The 22,891-nt window shown below is 39.4% G+C and overlaps 1 protein-coding gene across 2 annotated transcripts in view; it reads left to right on the forward strand.

The window, feature by feature from the left end:
• ACMSD (aminocarboxymuconate semialdehyde decarboxylase) overlaps window positions 1–22,616 on the forward strand; it is a 65,598-nt gene extending 42,982 nt beyond the window's left edge. Inside the window, exons 8-10 of one of the 2 annotated variants that reach the window (XM_006117070.4) lie at window positions 3,603–3,775; window positions 20,979–21,077; window positions 22,083–22,616. In XM_006117070.4, the coding sequence (XP_006117132.1) occupies window positions 3,603–3,775; window positions 20,979–21,077; window positions 22,083–22,145 (335 nt within the window). In that variant the 3' untranslated portion in view covers window positions 22,146–22,616. Of the gene's footprint in view, window positions 1–3,602; window positions 3,776–7,386; window positions 8,577–20,978; window positions 21,078–22,082 lie in introns of those variants that run through there. The other variant, XM_006117071.4, reaches the window with a different exon arrangement.
• Window positions 22,617–22,891: the final 275 nt, after the last annotated feature.

Raw genomic sequence — 22,891 nt, forward strand, 5'->3', positions numbered from 1 at the left:
GATATACCTGGAATGGGATTGCTTCTCATAAAACCATATAGAAAAGAGTATCACCAAACAGGTGAAAGGGACTGGCTGGGGCCACACCCTCCCCACAGGACTGCCCCAGCCCAAGCCTCCTGCCCTCAAGCTTTCTTTAAGCGGGGCAAGCGGAAGCTCTCCTTCCTCTCCCTCAATGTGTAAGGGGACATTGTTGGCTGTTCTCAGGGAGTGAGAGTAAAGGGTACTATTTGCTGCATTCCTCACTCTGGCTGTGAGTGCAGGGGGCAGACAAATTTGGACTTGCCCCACCCAGGGGACATGCACCCCACCCCAGAGCAATGATTTAAATGAAGCATGTATGTTTTTTTTTATTTTCCAAAAAACAAAAATTAATTGCCAAGCAATGCCAAGCAAATCTTCTAGTAAAAATATAAAGTTAAAATAAAGACCCTGGCGTATCTCAAAGAGGATGATTTAAAAAGAAATGAGCCATTTTAAAGGTGATTGTTAAAAGGAAGGACAACACCCAATTCCTAAGGAATCCGTTCAGTTCAAATGTTCTAACATAATGGGTTTTGTGGTCTCAGTCCAGTTTGCAGTAGTATTAAGTCCATATCACAAAACACCACTACAGCTATCAATAATTGGCATCCTTGTTGATGGTCTGAGCAAAGAGGCCAAGCAATGAAAAGACTTGGAAACCAAAGTATTCAATTATCTCGAAAGGCCCCATGTTGATTAGAGTTCATCTCCAGGATTGAATAAATTGAACTAACATAACCACTGACCCTTTTGGAAGTCAGTGGGAGTTTTGTATGAGGAAAGATTTGGAGTGAGGCCATGGTGAGTTGATTTTATAATATGCAAATAGAATAATACAAAATTTATCACGAGCAATCAAAAATGGAGCATGCAGCCTTTGTGTAATACTCCTCTGTAACTTTTTATTTCTCAAAATAAGCTTCTCGTTGGCACCCTTAATGACTGTTTTTTGACAAAAAAATGTTCACTCAAAACCCAAGCTAGATAAGTCATTGGGAGTTTTGCATGCAATAGGTTACAGAATCTAGTTCTTAATATTTTGATATATCATTGGGACTCAGTATGACCACATACAGCAGATTTAACCAAATGGGACAATTAAAAGTCAACACAAATTACTTATTCTGGACAGGACTTTTTAATAGCCCATGTTAATTCTGCATTTATTATGAGCTAATAAGAGCAAAATGCTAATGGATGGTGTGGGGAAAAAGAAAGAGGGTAGCCTCTTCAGCATTGTCTGACAACTTGTTCACCAAAGGAAACATCAGAGCAGTCAGAACTAAAGGTGAGTTGTTCATTCAGAATGTTTCTCTTTCTCGTATCCTTCCTTCCTCTCTCTCTCCCTACCTCCCCGAGTCAGAAATAAATTAGAAAGAAAATCAGAAGCCAGCACTAAGTTAGAGCTACTCTTGTAAGGAAGAAAAAGCACACAATATGAGCAGAAGGAAACCCAGAAAAGCTTATACCGATAAAGGAAGCAAAATAAAATTAAGGTGACAAATCTCAAAAAGAGATGACAAAAATTGTGCCCACGGTTGTATTCTAAGATTTCTAGTATTATTGTGCTTCAGTGACAAAGGCTGATATTTTGATGTTGCAATTACTCTTGCTTGTTTGTTTTAAATCAAGTTTATTTTAAAGAAGGGAAAGACGGACTGGGTAAAAATGCTGTGTGGTGTAAAATGTATAATCAGGATAACTTTGCAACATGGCTCATCTTATATGGGATCTGATGAGCTCGAAAGATGCACCTCTATATTCTAGTGTACTGTTGACCTGGCCATTTTTCTATTTTGACATCCAATAGGAAGCAATTTTCTTTTTAAAATTATGTTCTTGAAGAGAAAAAACAGACAGCTGGGGAGGAAATGTAAGGAGGAGAAGGGAACAGAGACACTTACGTCACATGGCAAGAGTTGGCACATGTCTCTTAAATAATGGTTGTCAATAAGAATATTATTTTGGGGTGTGGGTATGCTCACAAATTCCACCCACACACCAAACTCAGCTCTCTTAAGATGCAAAAATTAAACATCAAAACAAGGTGCCAAGCAAGTAGAATTTGCAGATCTTCAGATTCTGCTATTCCTTTTTTCTTGAATGTTCTGTTCTGTAGTGAATTTGAGAATATTGATATTTAAATTATTATTCAAGCCTCGGTATTAACACTCATTGCTATAGATAGGGGAACTTCCCAAGGACCTATAGTTTCAAGTTGTCTATCAGCTGAGGCAGACATCAATGCTTCAGTTTACACTGGGTTCATATATCAAAGGTTATCTTTATAATCACAAGGACTAAAGATCCAGCCTAGCAGTGTCTAGGAAACTGTAAAGTTTCATCATATACCAAGCCAACTGAAGTGGAGAGATGTACAACTGTTGGGCACGTGATTTATCTATGTAATAGTCAGATATACCTTTTTACTTGCATTGACGAAACAGGGTTCTTTCCAATGAAAGCCCAGTAATTCTGTCCATCAAATGTAGTGTTTCTTTCATCACACTACCATAATTGAAATTGCCTCCATCCTCCCACACAACCTGTAGTTCAAAGGGCTGACAGGATCTTCCAAAGGCATGTCTTATATCAGACAGAAATACAGTAGATGAATTCCTTGCCTCATTAAAGTCCGTAGCACCAGGATTTCACCATGTGCTCATCAAAAACATGTGTGCTGCTTATACTACCAGGCTACGTCTACACTGGCCCCTTTTCCGAAAGGGGCATGCTAATTTTCAATTTCAGAATAGGGAAATCCGCGGGGGATTTAAATATCCCCCGCGGGATTTAAATAAAGCATCTAGACTGGCCCAACAGTTGTACATCTCTCCACTTCCTTTGAAATAGGAATAAGAGATTCTCCAGAATAGGGCTTTATTCCGGAGGATCGGGCCAGTCTAGACGCTTTTTTCCGGCTTTTCCCCAAGCCGGAAAAAAGTGGCGGACATCTTTATTTAAATCCCGTGGGGGATATTTAAATCCCCCGCGGATTTCCCTATTCTGAAATTGAAAATTAGCATGCCCCTTTCGGAAAAGGGGCCAGTGTAGACGTAGCCCCACTGTAAACATGGCCTTAAGATTGTACAGCAAGCATGAACCAGCTGTGAATAGAAGATCATGATCAGTACTGTGAATATTTCTCTACCCAAAATAAGATGAGAGTCATCTCCATCATACCCCACTTCCCATTACTGGTCCAATGAGTGTGCTTTCCCACTACACATACACAAATTTCTCTCAGTCATCCCTGATCAGAAATGCTAAATGCCAATCTTTAATCACTGAAGTGGCTCAATTCTTATAATGTTGATGTCAAATTTTTTGCTGGAGTAAATTGGAGTTTCTCTTTTGACTTCAATGAAATGATACTTATTTGCCCCCATTTTATTCCATTTTTAGCTTGGGCTTGTTTGTGATTAAGCTCTCTTGCTTACTCCTGAGTATTATATTAATTTCCATTTAGCTGCACAATAATGTCTCTGTGTTGAGAAATTAGCCTTTCCTTTCTGTATTTTCAGGTTTTGTAAAGCAAAGAAATAATTTCCACTTCTAATACAATTACCTCTTTGTAGGTGGTGCTTTCCCATATACACTAGGGCGTATTTCCCATGGATTCAATGTGCGTCCTGATTTGTGTGCAGTGGATAATAAAGTTGATCCAAAGAAATACCTTGGTTCATTTTACACAGATTCACTTGTCCATGATCCTCGTGCCCTAAAGCTGCTAGTCGATGTAATAGGAGAGGTGAGTTGGAACATTTCCTAAGATATATATGACTGATAATGCCCAGGTCATTTAGTTCTTTCTTGAGAAACTTGAATGGGAATCTTACCATGTTTCAAATATGGACACAAATAGAAAATTATTTCAACTCTCATTTGGCAGCTACATACTTCCATTCCGGGTGGTTGCTTAGGATACAGTAATTAATTTTCAATGGAGTCTGGCCTTCAAGACATACTTAAAGAAAGGTTTTCACAGCTGAAACTCAGCCATTTCTTAACTCCTCATTGCATAAAATCAATCCTTATATTTGACATATAAAAAGTATTAATTTGCACTTCCAAAATGCTTTTCATCTGAAGATTGCCAAGTAGTTTACAAAAATTAAAATTCTGAACATCCCTGCAAAGTAAACCATGTTTATATATGAAACCATTTTTAAAAGGGTCCCCAACCATGGTTCATTTTGTAATGTATTTAGATCCAAAGGGATCAGACATTTAGGTGGATAGGTAGAACTGGTGCACATAATATATTAACAAGGTACAAAATACCATCACCTGACTAAACAGCAGGTGAAATCCTGGTCCCATTGCAATTACATCAATGGGGTTTTTATCATTTACTTTGATGGGACCAGGAATTCAGCCAGTAAATATAGGCTCAGAAATTCAGCTGATCTAAATTGACATGTCTCCATGAAGCCAATGGAATTACGCAGGTTTGCATCAGTTGAGAATTCTGCCTCATGGAGTTCTAGAAATAATGAGCTCCTATGCTACAAATTCTTGTCATCCATGTTCCCATGGATTCTGAACAATTCACTCCAGTGAGAGTACTCACCTGAGTTAGGCTGCTTGCTTTGTTCATAAACCATCACACGAACCCCAAACCCAAAGAAATAAACAAAATCCCGAGAGTTTTCATAAAAACACTTTTATTTGAGAAATGCAAATAGTATTTCTGATTTGGAAGCAGTAGGCTGGAAAATCACTGAAGGGAATTTGTGTGGAAATCCTGAATGGCATATTAAACAAGACAGAATGCTAAATATTTTAACTGTTGTGGCAGAAAAGAAAGGAAATATTATAGTATCTGCCTAGTTAAATAAGAATATGGGACAAAAAGCCCAACCCTGAAATGGAATGTGCCAAATACAAGTGGGACTGAACAGTCCCTTCCACAGGTAAACCTGCAGAAGAGGGCCAAATGATGCAATCTCTCTTTTTCCACAGTTACTATGTAGGGTGCAATTTTTACCCTTCCTTGGAATGAGGTCAGTGGATAGTATCCAAACTCCATGAAACCAGAGATCTGTATGGATCCCCGGGGATGAGCAGACACTTAGAGACATCCATACAGAAGGCCTGTGTCACTGTGTTATGGATTCCTGGACCACCTCACAGAGCTTCTGCATCTGGCCAGGGATTCCCCACTAGGGAGGGAAACTGTAAATATAGCCTATGTCTTCTCCTTCCTTGTCCCAAACACTGCTTGCTCCCTCCCCACATGCTTTGTTGGGCCCTTCCAGGGCCCACACAAGGAATTGGGGCCCTCACAGGGAATTGGGGGGGTGTTTCCAGAAGAGCCCCCTCCACATACTCATCTCAGAGGATCGCCTTGGCCAGTGTTTTCTTTCCATGATCTAATACTAAAAAACTAATTAAATATCCACTTTCACCATTAGGAGTCTCTGCAGATCCCTGTAATTAATAGATTGTAGGGTTGGTACAGGTTTTTGACTAGCCAAAGGAAAATAGCAATTGATTATAGTTAACTATACATACTGGGCACAATCCGCAATCCACTGATGAGAATGGGTTTTTGGATCAAGGCCTCTGCTGGGACATTCACCACCTATGAGTCCTAATTCCTGCTGGCAGCTGCCCTGCCCTCCCCCCACCTCCAGTCTGCACAGAATGTGGACAGACTTAGCATTCAACTATGCCCACAAGACTCAGCAACATGAAAGTACAATGAATCACCCAAAATAATATAAGGAGAGTTCTAAACACAAAACTGCATATAATAATTCTACTGAGCAAAGATAGCGTGGAGACCAAGTAGTTTGTTAAAGTCATCAGAATCCATGCAGTGGGAGCTCTATGAAATACTCACCGTGACAACTCAAACCATGTAACCCACATTTGTTAAAAGTAAACAAAATCCTCTATTTTTGCAATAGATGTTAGTATATATGATCTAACCTTTAGGTTTATGATCCATTTACAAGGTATGTCCCAAAGATTTCATAGAATCATACAACAATAGAGCTGGAAGAGACCTCAAAAGGTCATCAAGTCCAGCCCCCTGCTCTAGGCAGGGCCAATCCCAACTAAATCAAACCAGCCAGGGCTTTGTCAAGCTGAGACTTAAACACCTCTAGGGATGGAGACTCCACTACTTCCCTAGGTAACCCATTCCAGTGCTTCACCACTCTCCTAGTGAAATAGTTTTTCCTAATATCCAACCTGGACCTCTCCCACCACAACTTGAGACCATTGCTCCTTGTTCTGCCATCTGTCACTACTGAGAACAGCCTTTCTCCATCCTCTTTGGAACCTCCCTTCAGGAAGTTGAAGGCTGCTATCAAATCCCCCCTCACCGCTTCTGCAGACTAAACAGACCCAACTCCCTCACCCTCTCCTCATAGGTCTTATGCTCCAGCCCCCTAATCATTTTGGTTGCCCTCCGCTGGACCCTCTCCAATGCGTCCACATCCTTTTAGTAGTGGGGGGTCCAGAACTGGACACAATACTCCAGATGTGGCCTCACCAAAGCCGAATAAAGGGGAATAATCACTTATCTGGATCTGCTGGCAATGCTCCTCCTAATGCACCCTAATATGCCATTAGCCTTCTTGGCTACAAGGGCACACTGTTGACTCATATCCAGCTTCTCATCCACTGTAACTCCCAGGTCCTTTTCTGCAGAACTACTACTTAGCTGGTTGGTCCCCAGCCTGTAACAATGCTTGGGATTCTTCTGTCCCAAGTGCAGGACTCTGCACTTGTCCTTGTTGAACCTCATCAGATTTCTTGTGGCCCAATCCTCCAATTTGTCTGTGTCACTCTGGACCCTATCTCTGCCCTCAAGCGTATCTACCTCTCCCTCTAGCTTAGTGTCATCTGCAAACTTGCTGAGGGTGCAATCTATCCCCTAATCCAGGTCATTAATAGAGATATTGAACAAAACCGGTCCTAGAACTGAACCTTGGGGCACTCCGCTATTAATTTATGGGAGTAGCAGGCTGCATCCTAGACTACTTCTGCAAAAATCCCCCCAAAACTTAAATTTATCTTAATTTTATCATTTAAAAAACTAATCTAATTGGGCCATATTATTCCCTCATATATTTCCATAGCTCTTCAATACTACTGTAGCACATAAGGGATGAGCCCAGGCCTTAGATTTTAATCTATTGCTTTAACATTACCAGATTTCTTCCCTGATTATGCAAGTGCAAAACTATTTGGTGGCTTTTTTTTCCTCCCTTACAACCCTCTGAGAAGATGTTATGTCTTTCATAGATTTCAGTGAATTTCAGCTACGTGATTCAGCATTCTGGGGTTGTCAAGATAGGAGTCCAGGTCTTTTTTCTGGGTTCATTAATTTTATTTTTAAACACTTAGATGGAGAAGTCAAGAGTTGAGCAGGAGACAAACAGAAGTCTCCAACTTACAAGTGACTGAAAAGCTTAAAAAATAAAATGGATTGACCTGTTGACAATACAGGGTTCAGTGAAGTCCTAAAGAATGAAGAATCTGTCCCTTGGAATGCTGCCCACATTTGTGTCAATTTGTCTCTGCAATCAAGCATTTCATAAATGAACTGTAGTGAAAGCAAATAGCCTTAGCAACTCAGTACTCATGGGCACAGTTAAAACTTACAGAACAAACTAGGTAAATAAAGAAAAACTGAGCAAATGTAACCCACACAGCTAGTGGGTTGGTTCACTGTTACACATAGTGTCACTTAGACCACTTCCAGTAGAGATATGAATGAGTGAGTTCTACGGCCTAAGGCAAGCTAAGAGCCAGCTAGCCTTATAGATCAAGCTGTAGAGGCTCCTATACTAAGCCCCTGTGGTCCCACATTTGAATCTGGCTGGTGGTGGTTATACAAACAAAATTAGACATGAGTGTTAGGAACAGGTTCTTCCCCCCCTGCTGTGGACTCTTTATCAGGCTCTGGTGATAAAGGGGGGGGGGGGCGTGGACTGACAGTCTAAGGAATTCCACAAGCCCTGTGTACTACTCAAACTCAGCAACTGGCAGTGTTCCCTCTAATTTTTTCTATCCATGTGCTGATTAAATTTTGTTATGAGCACCAAGGCACGTGCAGATGTGCAACATCAGTAGAAATACATGCTGTCGCTTAGTAATGGGTGCTCTGCTAATCAGCTGGGTGGCATTTGAATTTGTCCTGGGCAGCTGCCCAAGAGCTTCGCTTAGAGGGAATACTGGCCACTGTTGGGATAACTGAGGGCAGGAGCCATACCAGAGCAGAAGGGAGAATAGCCTGAGCATTTTGTGTTCTAGGTATTGAACTGGCAGCAGTGGGGAAGCTCCTGTAAATTAGAGCAGCCCGTAAGTGTAGTCATCTTTTCACAACGGCTGAGTGGCACATTCTTGTGGCCTTTAGCAATTAGTGAACAATTTTTAAATCTGATATTTAACTTGTTTTAAGGATTTGTAATTGATGTCATTAAAGCTGTTAACCACTGTTAAATATAATGCATACATATCTTTTCTACTGTCTTTTACTTTGTTAATGAAACTTCATTAAATTTCCTAATACAATAAATGTGACCAATGTATTATATAGGACTTCGTGTATAAAAAAGTCTGCAAGAGTAGGTATGAGGATAAGCAGCTATTCTTGCCATAGACAGCCCCATTGCATCACACCTGGAGGAGGAGCTCAAAAGAAGAACAAGTCCATTGAAAGACAAGGGGACAAGATCCACCTCAAAGAGGAACCAAGAGAAGATTCCACTTGTGTGGCCAACAGGTTCATCCTCACTGAGACTTCCCTTCATATTGTGAGATTAAGGAGACATTTGGATGGCTGAGACTTGAGCCCAGAAATGGTGCCCAGCCAAACTAACAGTACCTATAGAGTTTAATAGAATGAAAGTGGCAATTCCACTAGTTGACTCCAGATACAGCAAGTCATTACTTAGAGACCAATTAGAGGGTGTCAGTGAGCCCCAGATAAATCATTCTTCTATGGTGTCTACATAATGAAGGATGATCCTATCCTACTACACAAGTACAGCTGTATGTGGGAAAACATGTGGGAGCCATCCCTGTAGGAGTAGATGCAACTGTGGCCTAACCTATAATTCTGGAGTTAGAAACTGCAAATACTTCGGGGCGGTTCTAAGAACATCGTTTGAAAGGGACCACACTGGCTCTGTGGCCTTGGGTGCAATAGGAATGGTCAGGGTAGGCAAAGTGGAGGACCCAAGAGAAGGGAGTTCCAACCCGTCAGAAGATTCTCCTCTTGCCATCACTTTCAGAGACACCAAGACATCATTGCCACTCGAAGTGGATCATTTAAGAGGAGACACAATATGAATGCCATAAGAATACAAAGGAATAATCATACATTGAGCCATGCCTACAACCAGATAACAGTAGTCAATGGTGAAGTCATATTGACATCTTAAATGACTGCTTCTTGGAGCAGCTAGTCCTTGCAATCCACAAGAGGTAGGCAATTCTTGATTTAGTCTTAAGTGGCGCACAGGATCTGGTCCAAGAGGTGAATATACCTGGACTCTTTGGTAAGAAATGTAACATCCTGTGGCAGGGGAAATACCACAGTGGCCCAACACAGAAGCATTTAATTTCAGAAAGTGAGACTACACAAAAATGAGCAAGTTAAACAGAAATTAAAAGGCATGGTGCCAAAAGTGAACCTGCAAACCGCATAAAAACATTTTAAAGACATCACAATAGAGGCTCAATTTATATGTATATCCCACATTTAAAAAAACAGCATAAGAGAACCAAAAAAGTGTCACTGTGGCTAAACAAAATAAAAGAAGCAGTGCAAAACAAGAAGTCATCAAAAGAGAAAACAAAAAGACATAAAAAAACCTCATATTTAAAAGGTGAAAGTTAAATGCTAGTGAGGCAAAGTCTGGCAAGTGTAGTATAAAAATATGATTAGGAAAGCCAAAGAAGATTTGAGGAATGGCTAAAGATTCAGAGTAATGGCAAAAAATTTAAGTACATCAGAAGCAGGAAGCCTGCTAAACTAGTAGGGGCCCTGGACAATCAAGATGTTAAAGGAGCACACAAGGACAATAAAGGCCACTGTGGAGAAACTAAATTAATTCCTTGCCTCAGTCTTCATGGCAGAGGATGTGACACATTCCCAAACCTAAGCCATTATTTTTACATCACAGATCTAAAGAACTGTCCCAAATAGAGGACGTTTGGGAACAAACTGATAAATTAAACAGTAATAAGTCATCAGGACCAGATGGTATTCACCCAAGAGTTCTGAAGGAACTCAATGTGAAATTGCAGAACTGCTAATGGTAGTTTGTAACCTGTCATTTAAATCAGCTTATGTACCAAATGACTGGAAGACAATTAATGTGATGCCAATTTTTAAAAAGAGCTCTAGAGGTAGGAGGTCCCAGCGAACACATGCGTAAGCATGATTTCATACCTGGGAAACTGGTTGAAACTATAGTAAAGAACAAAATTGGCAGACGCATAGCTGAACATAATTTATTGGGGAAGAGTCAGCCTGGTTTTTGTAAAGGGAAATCAACCCTCATCAGTCTAGTAGAATTTTTTGAGGGGGGTCAACAAGCATGTGGACAAGGGGGAATCCAGTGGATATATTGTACTTAGATTTCCAGAAATCCTTTACAAAGGTCACTCACCAAAGACTCTGAAACAAAGTAAGCTGTTGTGGGAAGGTCCTTTCGTGGACTGGTAACTGGCTAAAAGAAACTAATGGTAGGAATAAATAGTCAGTTTTCAGAATGGAGAGTGATGTTCTGCAGGGTCTGTATTAGGATCAGTCCTTTTCAACATATTTATAAATGATCTAGAGGAAAAGGTTAACAGTGAGGTGGCGAAAATTGCCTATGATACAAAACTATTCAAGATAGTTAAATCTGAAGCAGACTGCAAAGAGTTACAAAGGGATCTCTCAAAACTGAGTGACTGGGCATCAAAATGGTAGATGAAATTCAATGTCGATATATGCAAAAGCGACGAGGAGTCCTGTGGCACCTTATAGACTAACAGATTTATTGTAGCATAAACTTTCGTGGGCAAAGACCCTCTTCGTCAGATCTTGATCTTTTTAAAATAAAAGATGAGCCTCTCACATAATCACTTGTCTCCAGAACCCGAGACTTTGAAAAAAGAATACTGCAAGACTTGCAATGAAATCATGAGCTCTGGTAACACAGTAAATTTTAAATTAATGCATGTTGGGCTCAAAACAAAAAGAGAAACAATGTGATAAGGGGCTCACACTGTAGGTTTTGCAGATGGGAGGTTAGAAGTAGGACAAATAAGTCTCCAGTGCATCGCCAGAAACTGAGCTGGGAAGGCATCAAATGTGTGCATAGATATGCGTAGACATAACTTAATGTCATTGGGGGACAGCCATCACCTGGAGTCAGAGTTTATTATACTGGCTTAAACATTAAAAATCTGGAAACTACTTAACTGAGTCATGTCTCTTTAACTCCATTCCTCCAAAATTCCCTGTCCACTTTCTCAGTTAGACAGAGGCCATAATATAGGTCAGACAATCCTAGTGGAGGACTCCAGAGGTACATCTGCTAGGTGGAAAGGGAGCAGGCACCAATGTAAGTTTCAGCAACGTCCCCTCCTCCAGACCGCACAACTTAGGACAACACACAACAAGAAGCTGGGCGATACTGGCCAGCACAGGGCATCACCAGGCAGGCCAAAAGATAAAACAGTTTAGTGTATTCCCACATGACCTTTTCCTGGGAAGCTACTACAAGAACCTCAGACAAATGAAAAGGTATCTCCTCCCAAACCAAAGCTTCTAAGCTGCAGCACCCCAGCCTTTCTCCCATAGAGTGAGACCCAATAGGAAGGAAGGGACACTATAATTGACACGTCTGTGAACCAGCAAGAGTTAACCTGTCTCTTTCTGCTTTCTCAGTATATATTTGTGCTGCTGAAGCCTTGCCTGAAGCTCACTTCTTTCATATATTTACACTCTCTTTCCTCAGATACTTTCTCACATGGGGTACGTCTAAACTACATGGCTCCGTTGATAGAGCCATGTAGATTGTTTGTTCGGCAAAGGGAAATGAAGCCGCGATTTAAATAATCGCGGCTTCATTTAAATTTACATGGCTGCCGCGCTGAGCCGACAAACAGCTGATCAGCTGTTTGTCGGCTCAGCGTGCTAGTCTGGACGCTCCTGCGCCAACCTGAAAGCCCTTTATCGACCTCCCCGGTAAACCTCATCCTACGAGGCATAACGGGGAGTTCGATAAAGGGCTTTCAGGTTGGCACGGGAGCGTCCAGACTAGCGCACTGAGCCGACAAACAGCTGATCAGCTGTTTGTTGGCTCAGTGCGGCAGCCATGTAAATTTAAATGAAGCCGCAATTATTTAAATTGCGGCTTCATTTCCTTTGCCAATCAGCCTAATCTATATGGCTCCATCGATGGAGCCATGTAGTTTAGACACACCCATAAAGTCACCAATGTAACAAGAAGAGACTGATTCATTCAGACTTTTGTAGTACCTTTAACTTTCAGATCTTCTAACAAATTCTGGTACAGTCAAGAATTTTTTTAATAAAAACATCCACTTAGATTAATCACCAGCAATTAGGGCTGTCAATTAATCATAGTTATCTCAAATGATTAATTCAAAACAAAATTAAAAAGTATTTGTGAATTGCAGCTTTAATTGCACAGTTGCACAATAATAGAATACCAATTTAAATTTATTATAAATATTTTTGGATATTTTCTACATTTTCAAATATATTGATTTCATCTGCAATACAGAATATAAAGTGTACGGTGCTCACTTTATATTTTTATTGAAAATATTTACACTGTAAAAAGACAAAAATAATATTTTCAGTTTACCTCAAAGTACTGTAGTGCAATCTCTATCATGAAAGTGCAATTTACAAATGTAGATTTGTTATGTAACTGCACTGAAAAACAAAACAATGTAAAACTTTAGAAGACCCCAAGTCCACTTAGTCCTATTTCTTGTTTAGCCAATCACTAAGACAAACAAGTTTATTTACATTTACAGGAGATTATGCTATCCGCTTCTTATTTACAATGTCAGTGAAAACAAGCATTTGCATGGCACTTTTATAGCTGGCGTTGCTAGATATGTTACAATTTGTTTTGCCACCATTCCAGAGGACGTACTTCCATGCTGGGGATGTCCACTAAAAAAAATAGTGTGTTAATTACATTTGTAACTGAATTCCTTGGAAGAGAATTGTACATCTCCTCCTCTGTGGTTTTATTTACATTCTGTCATATATTTCATGTTAACTTAGTCTCAGATGACAACCCAGCATGTTGTTAAATGTAAGAACATTTTTTGCTCCAGATCTGACAAAACACAAAGCAGGTATCAATGTGAGATTTCTAAAGATAGCTGCAGCATTCGACCCAATGTTTAAGAATCTGATGTGCCTTCCAAAATCTGAGAGGGACAAGGTGTGGAAATTGCTGTCAGAAGTCTTAAAAGAACAACACTCCAATAAAGAAATTGCAGAACTTAAACCACCAAAATAAGAAAATCAATTTTCTTTTGATGACATCTGACTCAGATGATGAAAATGAACATGCATTGGTCTGCACAGCTTTGGATCATTATAAGGTAGAACTAGTGATGTGAGGTGAGAATATTCTCTGGAGAATATTCTTAGAGAATGAGAATATTCTGAGAATATTCTCCAAAAAATTATTTCCCGAGAATTTTTGAGAATTTTCTAATTTTTCATTTCGTCTTGAAATAATATATTGTATTCAACTTTTAGAACACCCTGAATGTTAAAGAGCTTTTGTGAGCATTCAAGATAGTTTGAGAACGTTATAGAACATTCCAGAATGTTCTGGAACTTTCTAGAACATTCGTGAGTCAGGAATTCTGATTGGTATGGAACTTTCTGGAAGCATCACAAAAAGTATATAAAGAGGCAATAACACATTTATTCTCTTTTGTGAAAGGTGTAATTGTGTTTTCATCAGTATGAAAAGAAGAACTAAGCCTAAAAGTGATGTGGGGGATTATTTCCTTCATAAAACAGTTAGGCTGTGTCTACACTGGCAAGTTATTCCAGAAAATCAGCCGCTTTTCCGGAAAAACTTGCCAGCTGTCTACACTGGCCGCTTGAATTTCCGGAAAAGCACTGACGATCTAATGTAAAATCATCAATGCTTTTCCGGAAAAACTATGCTGCTCCCGTTCAGGCAAAAGTCTTTTTCCGGAAAACTGTTCCGAAAAAGGGCCAGTGTAGACAGCACAGTAGTGTTTTCCGCAAAAAAGCCCCGATCACGAAAATGACGACCAGGGCTTTTTTGCGGAAAAGCGCATCTAGATTGGCCATGGACGCTTTTCCAGAAAAAGTGCTTTTCTGGAAAAGCGTCCATGGCCAATCTAGATGCGCTTTTCTGGAAATACTTTTAATGGAAAACCTTTTCTGTTAAAAGCATTTCCAGAAAATCATGCCAGTGTAGACGTAGCCTTAAAGACAAAGTGTTATATGAATGTAAGTACCACAAGGCTGAATACATCAGAAATGCGACAAGGATGAGAAAGCATATTTCCAATTGTTTGAAGACTCCTGCTTCCACCAAGGAAAAGGCAAAAAAATTCTCAGAGTTCAGAAGCAGATCACCTCAGTCATCAGCTGCATCAACATCTATAGAACACTGTGATAGTGAATTTACATACATCACCACCTTCCACATCTAGTTCAGCCAAGAGGTCTCACTCTATAAGTCACTATTTTGATTCTATGAATGAAACTGAAAACAAAGTTTTGGATGAATTTTTTGCACAAGCTATATTCTCATCAGGATCGCCTCTTTAACTGGTTGAAAACGAAGACTGGATAACTTTCATGGGAAAATTAAGACCATCTTACAAGATGCCATCCAGGTACACACTTTCTAACAAACTTTTGGAAGCTGAATATCAATGTGTTGATGCTCTTATAAAAACAAAAATTGCTGAAGCCTCTTCTCTTGCACTGCAGTGTGATGCTTGGAGCAACTGAAGAAATGAATCTGTTATAAATGTTATTATATCAACACCCCAACCAGTGTTTTACAAGACAGTGGCAACCGATGTTGAACGCCATACTGCTGAGTATATGGCATTCCGTATGGAAGAAATAATGACAGAAATAGGCACTGAAAAATTTGGTGCCATTGTCACGGATAATGCTGCAGCAATGGTGAAATCCTTATCAATGCTTAACGGAAAATACATGCACATTGCTATGTACACTTGTGCTGCTCATACACTATATTTGTCAATTGGTGACATCAGTAACTTAAAATCTGTTCAAGAAACTGAAGCTACCTGTAAAACTATTGTGAAAGAAATTAACAAATCGCAAGTTTTACGAGCTCATTTTACTGCATTTCAAAAAGAGAAAAACCAAACTTGTGCACTTAAATTGTCAGTTAAAACTAGGTGGGGTTCCATTTTATATTGTTTGAAAAGCTTATTGAAATAAAAATATGTCTTAAAATGCCTTGCTGTCCATGAAGATTTACAGACAAAACTGAACAAACATACCAGGAATTCAATTCTGGATGAAGATATATTTTGGGTACGAGTCCAAAAACTACATGCACTGTTAAGTCCTGTTATTAAATGGATTACGCTGCTTGAATCTGACCAGCCAAACTTGTTTGTCTTAGCTATTGGCTGACCAAAAAGCAGGACTGAGTGGACTTATACGCTTTAAAATTTCATGTTTTGTTACAAGTTCAATTACATACAAAAAAATCTACATTTATAACAAGTTTCAGAGTGACAACTGTGTTACACTGTTTCAGTGAAAATAATAATGAGTCCTGTGGCACCTTAAAGACTAAGGGTATGTCTACACTACCCCGCTAGTTCGAACTAGCGGGGTAATGTAGGCATACCGCACTTGCAAACGAAGCCCGGGATTTGAATTTCCCGGGCTTCATTTGCATAAACTGGGCGCCGCCATTTTTAAATCCCTGCTCGTTCAAACCCCGTGCCGCGCGGCTACACACGGCACAAACTAGGTAGTTCGGACTAGGCTTCCTAGTCCGAACTACCATTACTCCTCATTCCACAAACTAGGAGGGTAGTGTAGACATACTCTAACACATTTATTTGGGGATAAGCTTTTGTGGGCTGGACCCCACTTTGTCAGATGTATGAAATGGAAACTTCAGTTTGGCAGGTATATACACACATGCGAAGATGGGTGTATAACATTACCATGCCGAGGACTAGTGCTAACAAGGTCAGTTCAATCAGAGTGAAGGTGGGTCACTCCCAACATTTGATGAGAAAATGTGAATATTAAAAGAGGGAAAATTACTTTTTGTAGTGAGCTAGCCACTCCCAGTCTTCTTTTCAGACCCCTTCTGATTGTGTCAAGTTTGCATATGAATTCCAGCTCTGCAGTTTTATTCTGAAGTCTGGTTCTGAAATGTTTTTTTTAAATGAAGTATGGCAACTTTTAGGCCTGCTTCTGAGGGAGTTATTTTTACATTTGTAAGATGCACTTTAACAATAGAGGTCACCCTACCATATCTGCATGAAGTGAACTGAAAAATATTCTTTTGTTTTTATCTTTTTTACACTGCAAATATTTGTAATAAAAATATAAAGCAAGTACTGTACACTATGTATTGTGTTATAGTTGAAAATATAGAAAAAATCCACAAATATTTTATTATTGTTTAATAGTGTGCTTAAAACTGATTAATCATGATTATTTTATAATCTCATGAGTAATCACAATTAATTTTTTTAATCATTTGACAGTCCTATCAGCAATTAATGTCGTATTTCAAGCATAGCTGCAATATTAAGTGGATCTATTCAAACTATAGATATTCAGTGGGGAAAAGGATTTAGGCCAGGCGTGGGGAACCTAAGGCCCAGGAGCCGGATGCACCCCTGACTTGCCTGGATCCAGCCCCTGAGGCTCAGAGCTCCCCGCCCTGGGGAGCCTGCGCTGGTGCTTCAACCCTCCCGTCTCCCCGCAGGGCTGGAGCACACAAACTCTACAAGCCTGGGTCCCCCTCCCCCGCCAGGCTCTGGTATGCAAGGGGAATGTGGGGAGTGTCTTTCTCCTCAGTCCAGGGCCATTCTATGAGGGTTTGGAGGTCTTTTTTGTTTGTTTTTCACTTCTGTGCGGCCCCCAGCTGAGTTTTCTATGGGTGAGTGATCCCCGACCCGATTTAAGCCATACTCTTAGATAATTAATAAATAAAATGTTAGAACTTATGAGTGCCATACACCTTCAATATGCTTTACAAACATTAACTAATGAATCCTCATAACACTTCTGGGAAGCTGGTGACTGTGAACAGGCATTACGGTCACTATTTTAATAGACAGTGATAAATATGAAGCACACAAAAGTTGAGTTGTCCAAGGCCATTCATCAAGTCAGTGGTATAGCCACAGTGGTGAAGCCACAGCCTAATTATCTGCTGTTTATCAGATCAGTTCATTGCCTGTGAATGATCATCAGTAATCACCTGTGAAATAAATGAAATCAGAGGAAAACTAAAAAAAGACTAAATTAGAATAGTTTATACAAGAGATTTTAGTGAAAGCATAACAAAATTCAGTATGTCAGACTTTCTTCTGCTCTGACCCACATAAGGTGAAATAAAAATGTAAGATTCTCCCTAGCTTGGTTGAGCTTATCTGACAAGCTAAATTTAATTTCATTCTCCTTTCCAAATAAATCCATCTAATAATATAGGTGTATAGTGTTTTATACTGCATGCAGAATAAACAACATTACCCTCCAGGGTGTGTATTCTGGAGCAGAAAATATCCTACTACCAGTAAACATACTGTAAATCACGTAGCATCCTGTTTCTCATGTAAACTGTTCTCAAATTGCATTAGCAGCGGACAATAGAATATGCATTCTCCTATTCTACTCTGACACAAAGGGATTTTGTAAAATACAGCAAAATACAACCAATTTACTGATTCTTTCTACACTTCTCGTATAGGTTCTTTCAGAGACCTCAGGGTGACACCTACTGGAGACAAAAAATAAGCAACATTTGGAAAATAAGCAAAAGAAATCCTATCCTAAAAAACTTGAAAATATGTTTTATCACTTAGCTCTGGTCTGCACTAAGGGCAAGTCTACACAGCAGAACTAAAGCGGAAATAAGCTATGCAACTTGAGCTATTTCGAAATATCCTATTTCAGCTTTTGGCACTGTCTACACAGCAGGAAGTCTGAGTTAGAGCCCTCTTCCTCCGACTTCCCTTACTTCTCGTAAAATAAGGATTACAGACGTCAGAGTAAGAAGTCTTCCAGCTCAACATTATTTTGACATTATGTCGAAACAACTGCTTGTAGTATAAACACCGACTATGTTATTTCAGAATAAATACAGGCTACTGTGTAGACATAGCCTAATGGAGTTATTTCAAAATAACAAGCAGAGTATCCACACTACCAAGCCTGTTGTTTGAAAATAATGGGCTGGTTATTTTGAAATAATCACTCCTTCTTTCCATGATAAATAACACTTATTTTGAAACAGTTATTTCAGGAGTGATTATTTCAAAATAAGTTATTTCAAAATAATTTCCTAGTATAGATATGCCCTTAGTGGGACCAATCTAAAGCATTTAAAAATCATGATTGTTGGGTTTAGTATGTGGATACTGGGTGGTATTTATGGCCTGTGATACACAAATCAAGCAAGAAAGATCTAGTGGTCCTTTTTGGCTCTAATCTCTGACTCTAAAAAGAGAGGCAGTGTTGTTGTAGCTATCTTGGCCCCATGACATAGAGAGACAAGTTGGGTGAGGTAATATCTTTTATCAGGCCAACTTCTCTTGGTGACAGAAACAAGCTTTTGAGGTTACACAGAGCTCTCTTTCAGATCTGGGAAACAATCTTCTTATAACAATCTGTAACCCACTAACATGTCCTTCCCTCCACTGCAGCTGCTCACTTCCTTTCCTCCCTATAACTGGAGGCATATTAATGGGCCATTTGACCTTGAATGATTCCCTGAAATGTGTTTATGTTTTTAAAAAATCTGTACCACCTTGTATTTAACAGTGATACTCTAAGGGCTAGGTCTACACTAACACATTTGTCAGTCACACTTTTGTCAATCAGGTGTGAAACAAATAGTCCCCTGACCAACAAAAAGCAGGTATGGAATAGAGAGCACTCTGTAAGAGGAAGACCCTCTCCTGCCACCATTGGGTGTGCCTAGACTACAGGGTTTTGTCAACAAAAGTTAACTTTTGTCAACAAAACTATAGCTGCGTCTACACTACCGCTGAGTTCTGTCGACATAACGTCGACAGAATTTGGCGGTTTTGTCGACGGCGGTAAACCTCATTCTATGAGGAATAACGCCTTTTGTCGACAGAGTTATGTCAACAGAAGGCATTATTGCATCTACACTGTCCTTTGCGTCTACACTCTCATGTCGACAAAGCGGCTTGCTTTGTCAAGAGAACTGGATATAGTCTAGACGCTCTTTGTCGACAGAAGCCTGTAGTCTAGATGTACCCATTGCTACTACTACTTGTTAATGGTGGTTAAATTATGCTAGTGAGAGAGCTCTCTTCTGCTGGCATAGAGTAGTTACACAGGACACCCAACACTGGCACAGAGATGTAGCTGTGCCACTGCAAGGTCCGTAGTGTAGACATAATAAGTTTTCTAGATGCATGTTTGTGTGTTTGTGTATATCTTCATCGTGTGTGTTATATCTCCATCTCGGAATATCAAATCTAGTAGTCTCTGGAGGACTTCTGGCTTCTTAGCTCTCTCTTACCATACATGAAGAGAAAACAAGGTTGACTCTTTTTACATTTTGCTCTCAAGTGTTCTTTAGGCATCAAAGTTAAATAGATGTGTAACAAGTTGTCAGTTTTTCTGTGACACTATTGTTAGAAGGAGCTGATCCTGCTGGAAAATGTGTTTTTCTGACTCATTTTAGCTTGTGACTCAACCAGGCATGAAAAAAGGTCAGACTGGTGAAATCTTTTTAAAAAATACTCTAGGTATAAACTGACCAAACCCCTAAAAGACATTTTGTGAGCAGTCAAACCCAGAAAGAAGGTTTGGGCTGCATTTTATACTGTACATTTTAGTCCCTTCATGTGAAAAAAACAAGTCTCAGAAAGGGAGTAAATTTTGACTTGGTAGAGGTTTTGTGGACTACATTTAGAATAAATTGAGGAAACCATCTGATTGAAAAGGTGTTTTAAACAGCCTAGATAAAATTCTCTCTCCCTCTCAATTACACAGCTTTTAGTCTCTGGCCTTTTACAATGTCCTAATTCCAATAGTTTTCCAGTTACCGTAGAACTGTCAAAGTAGACAAAATATGGAAAATCAAACAGAAATAAATTATTTTTTATGCTAGCCTTTCAGATGTTCTTTATGCATATAAAGGAAACAAACCCATTTTCCCCCTTTATAGCAACTTAAGCATGGGACTACATGACCATGAACAGTTCTTGACCCCATTATGAATCACTGAATAGCAGTCAACCCAGGTCAGAACCCAGAGAAGATGAGCACTGGATTTTTTTTAAACATACATTTCAAGGCAATATCAAATTATTTCAATTAACCAAACTAAGAAGGGTTTCACTGTTCAATGCATTCCTGCAAGGTGCTGTATGTTTTTTCCATATACCAAGGATTTACATTCTGAATTTTCCATATATCATTATGAAAATACACCGAAGCATGGCTGGCCCTTAAAATCATCAATCTCCCCCCTAGTATATAAAAAAAATTAGTTCATTCAAAACGGTTTGTGCAAAATAAAGGAAACCTTGGGACGTGTTCTTTTGGGGAGGTGTAGAAAAAAACTTATAATCTTAAAGATGAATGAAACACAAATACCACATTTTATGCTGTTTTTCATAACCCCACAGAGGATGTGCAGTTATTTTTTCGTTTTGAAATGCCCAAATTGTTTCTCTGTTTGCAGGACAAAGTTCTTTTGGGAACAGATTACCCTTTTCCACTGGGGGAACTAGAACCTGGAAAACTGATTGACTCCATGGAAGAGTTTGATAATGGACTAAAGGTATAATTCTGTATAGTTTTTTATTTTAATTTTAAGCCTCTGTTTGTAGGGCCTGATGAAAGACAGTCAGGAGTCAATGAGAACTTTCCATTGACTTCAGAGGGTATGGACTCAGCCTCTAAGAATCAGTTCACCACAGCACAGAAAACATGTGCACACGCTTGACTTCAATACAACTTAAATATATGCTTAAAGGCTTTGTTAATATGGATAGACTGCTGAACTGAGCCTAAATAGCTTAGGAAAGCTGTGAGGTATGCAGTAAGTGTCTGCTATATATTCCATTGTGAATCAAGAAATGAAGAGCAAACAATATTGCAGCGTGGAATTGTGCGGCCAAGAGGACATGGGTGCCAGTCTAAAGACTGAGGTTACGACTACACAACGAACTTTTTCTGGAAGAGGAAATGCAAATGGAGTGCTCATTTGCATATATTGTGCTCTCATTTGCAAATTCTCTTCCAATCCTTTTCATAGAAGAGGTGTTTGCCCCAAAAAGCGGTCTTTAGACGGTGCCTTTTTGCGCAAAAACCCCTTTTTTGCAAGATTCCTTCTTCCTCAATTTTGAGCTTTTTTGCACAAAAACCTCTTCCGCAAAAAGGATCAGAAGAGAATATGCAAATGAGAGTGCAAGATATGCAAATGAGCACTCCATTTGCATTTCCTCTTCCAGAAAAAGTTAGTAGTGTAGCCGTAGCCACAGAGTCTTGTGGATCTCTTGGAATATGTTCAGTTCTGTTGGAATCTACTGGATCCCAAGAGTGGAACGAGGTCTCATTTTGTGGGACAGATATGAAAACTCTCTGCACTCACCCTCATAAACTGATACGGGGAATCCTCATGAGATCATTTCACACTTCCCCTTTATCTAGGATGTCCCAGTCCTCCTCCTGCAAGTAATTCCACAGAAAGGGAGGCCCTCAGACTTATTAATAAAACCCTGCTTTCAGACCTTAGGTATACACAACATTTGTAAGATTCTAAATACTTTTTCTTTTTTTACAGGAAAAACTCAAAGCTGACAATGCTCTTGCATTTTTGGGTCTTGACAGAAAACAATTTGAATAACTTTATCAGAGACCAAACTTCAGCAATATTGTATCCTTTTGTATTTTTACATACATGCACCCACCTGTATTTCCATCTTATTAATGTCAACTAAAATCTATATATAAATTATAGCATTTACTGGTACCCACAAAGTAAAAGCAACGTAACTGGAAATTCACATGAGAATTTCTGAGCGTCCTGAGGATTTAGGTTGTACCTGCAGATTTTGGGGCTCCCTGCTTTTCTACAGAGATTTAATTTCTTAAAATCATGATAACCTTCTAAAAACAAATCAGTGCAGTGTTATCAGTGCCAAGTTTCATGAAAAAATAGCTCAATGAGTGTTGTGAATTTTCCTCCATTTACTTCATTTGTTAACTATGAAACCTAAATATTAGCAAAGCTAAATAATGCACATTGTGATACAATGTTCAATTCGCTTAAAACAGTATTCTTCATTAATAAAGCTGCATGTAATGTGAAAATATATTAATGGTTCTTTCTAATTTTAAATTTAATTTTTATTCTCAGTGTAGGACTTCCCCTCCTACTTGACAAGATTTTTTTCCTATCTAGAATGTCCTAGTTTTCTTAGATGGTGAAAGGTAGGTTGAAACTTGGGCTTTCAGTACTGGGTCAGACCAAAGGTCCATCTTCAATATCCTGTCTTCTGAGAGTGACCAATGCAAGATGCCCCAAAGGGAGTAAACACAACAGATAGTCATCACGTAATCCCTCTCCTGTCACCCATTTCCAGCTTTGAC

This window comes from Pelodiscus sinensis, chromosome 7, assembly GCF_049634645.1.
Source record: "Pelodiscus sinensis isolate JC-2024 chromosome 7, ASM4963464v1, whole genome shotgun sequence".
Classification (NCBI taxonomy): Eukaryota; Metazoa; Chordata; order Testudines; family Trionychidae; genus Pelodiscus; species Pelodiscus sinensis.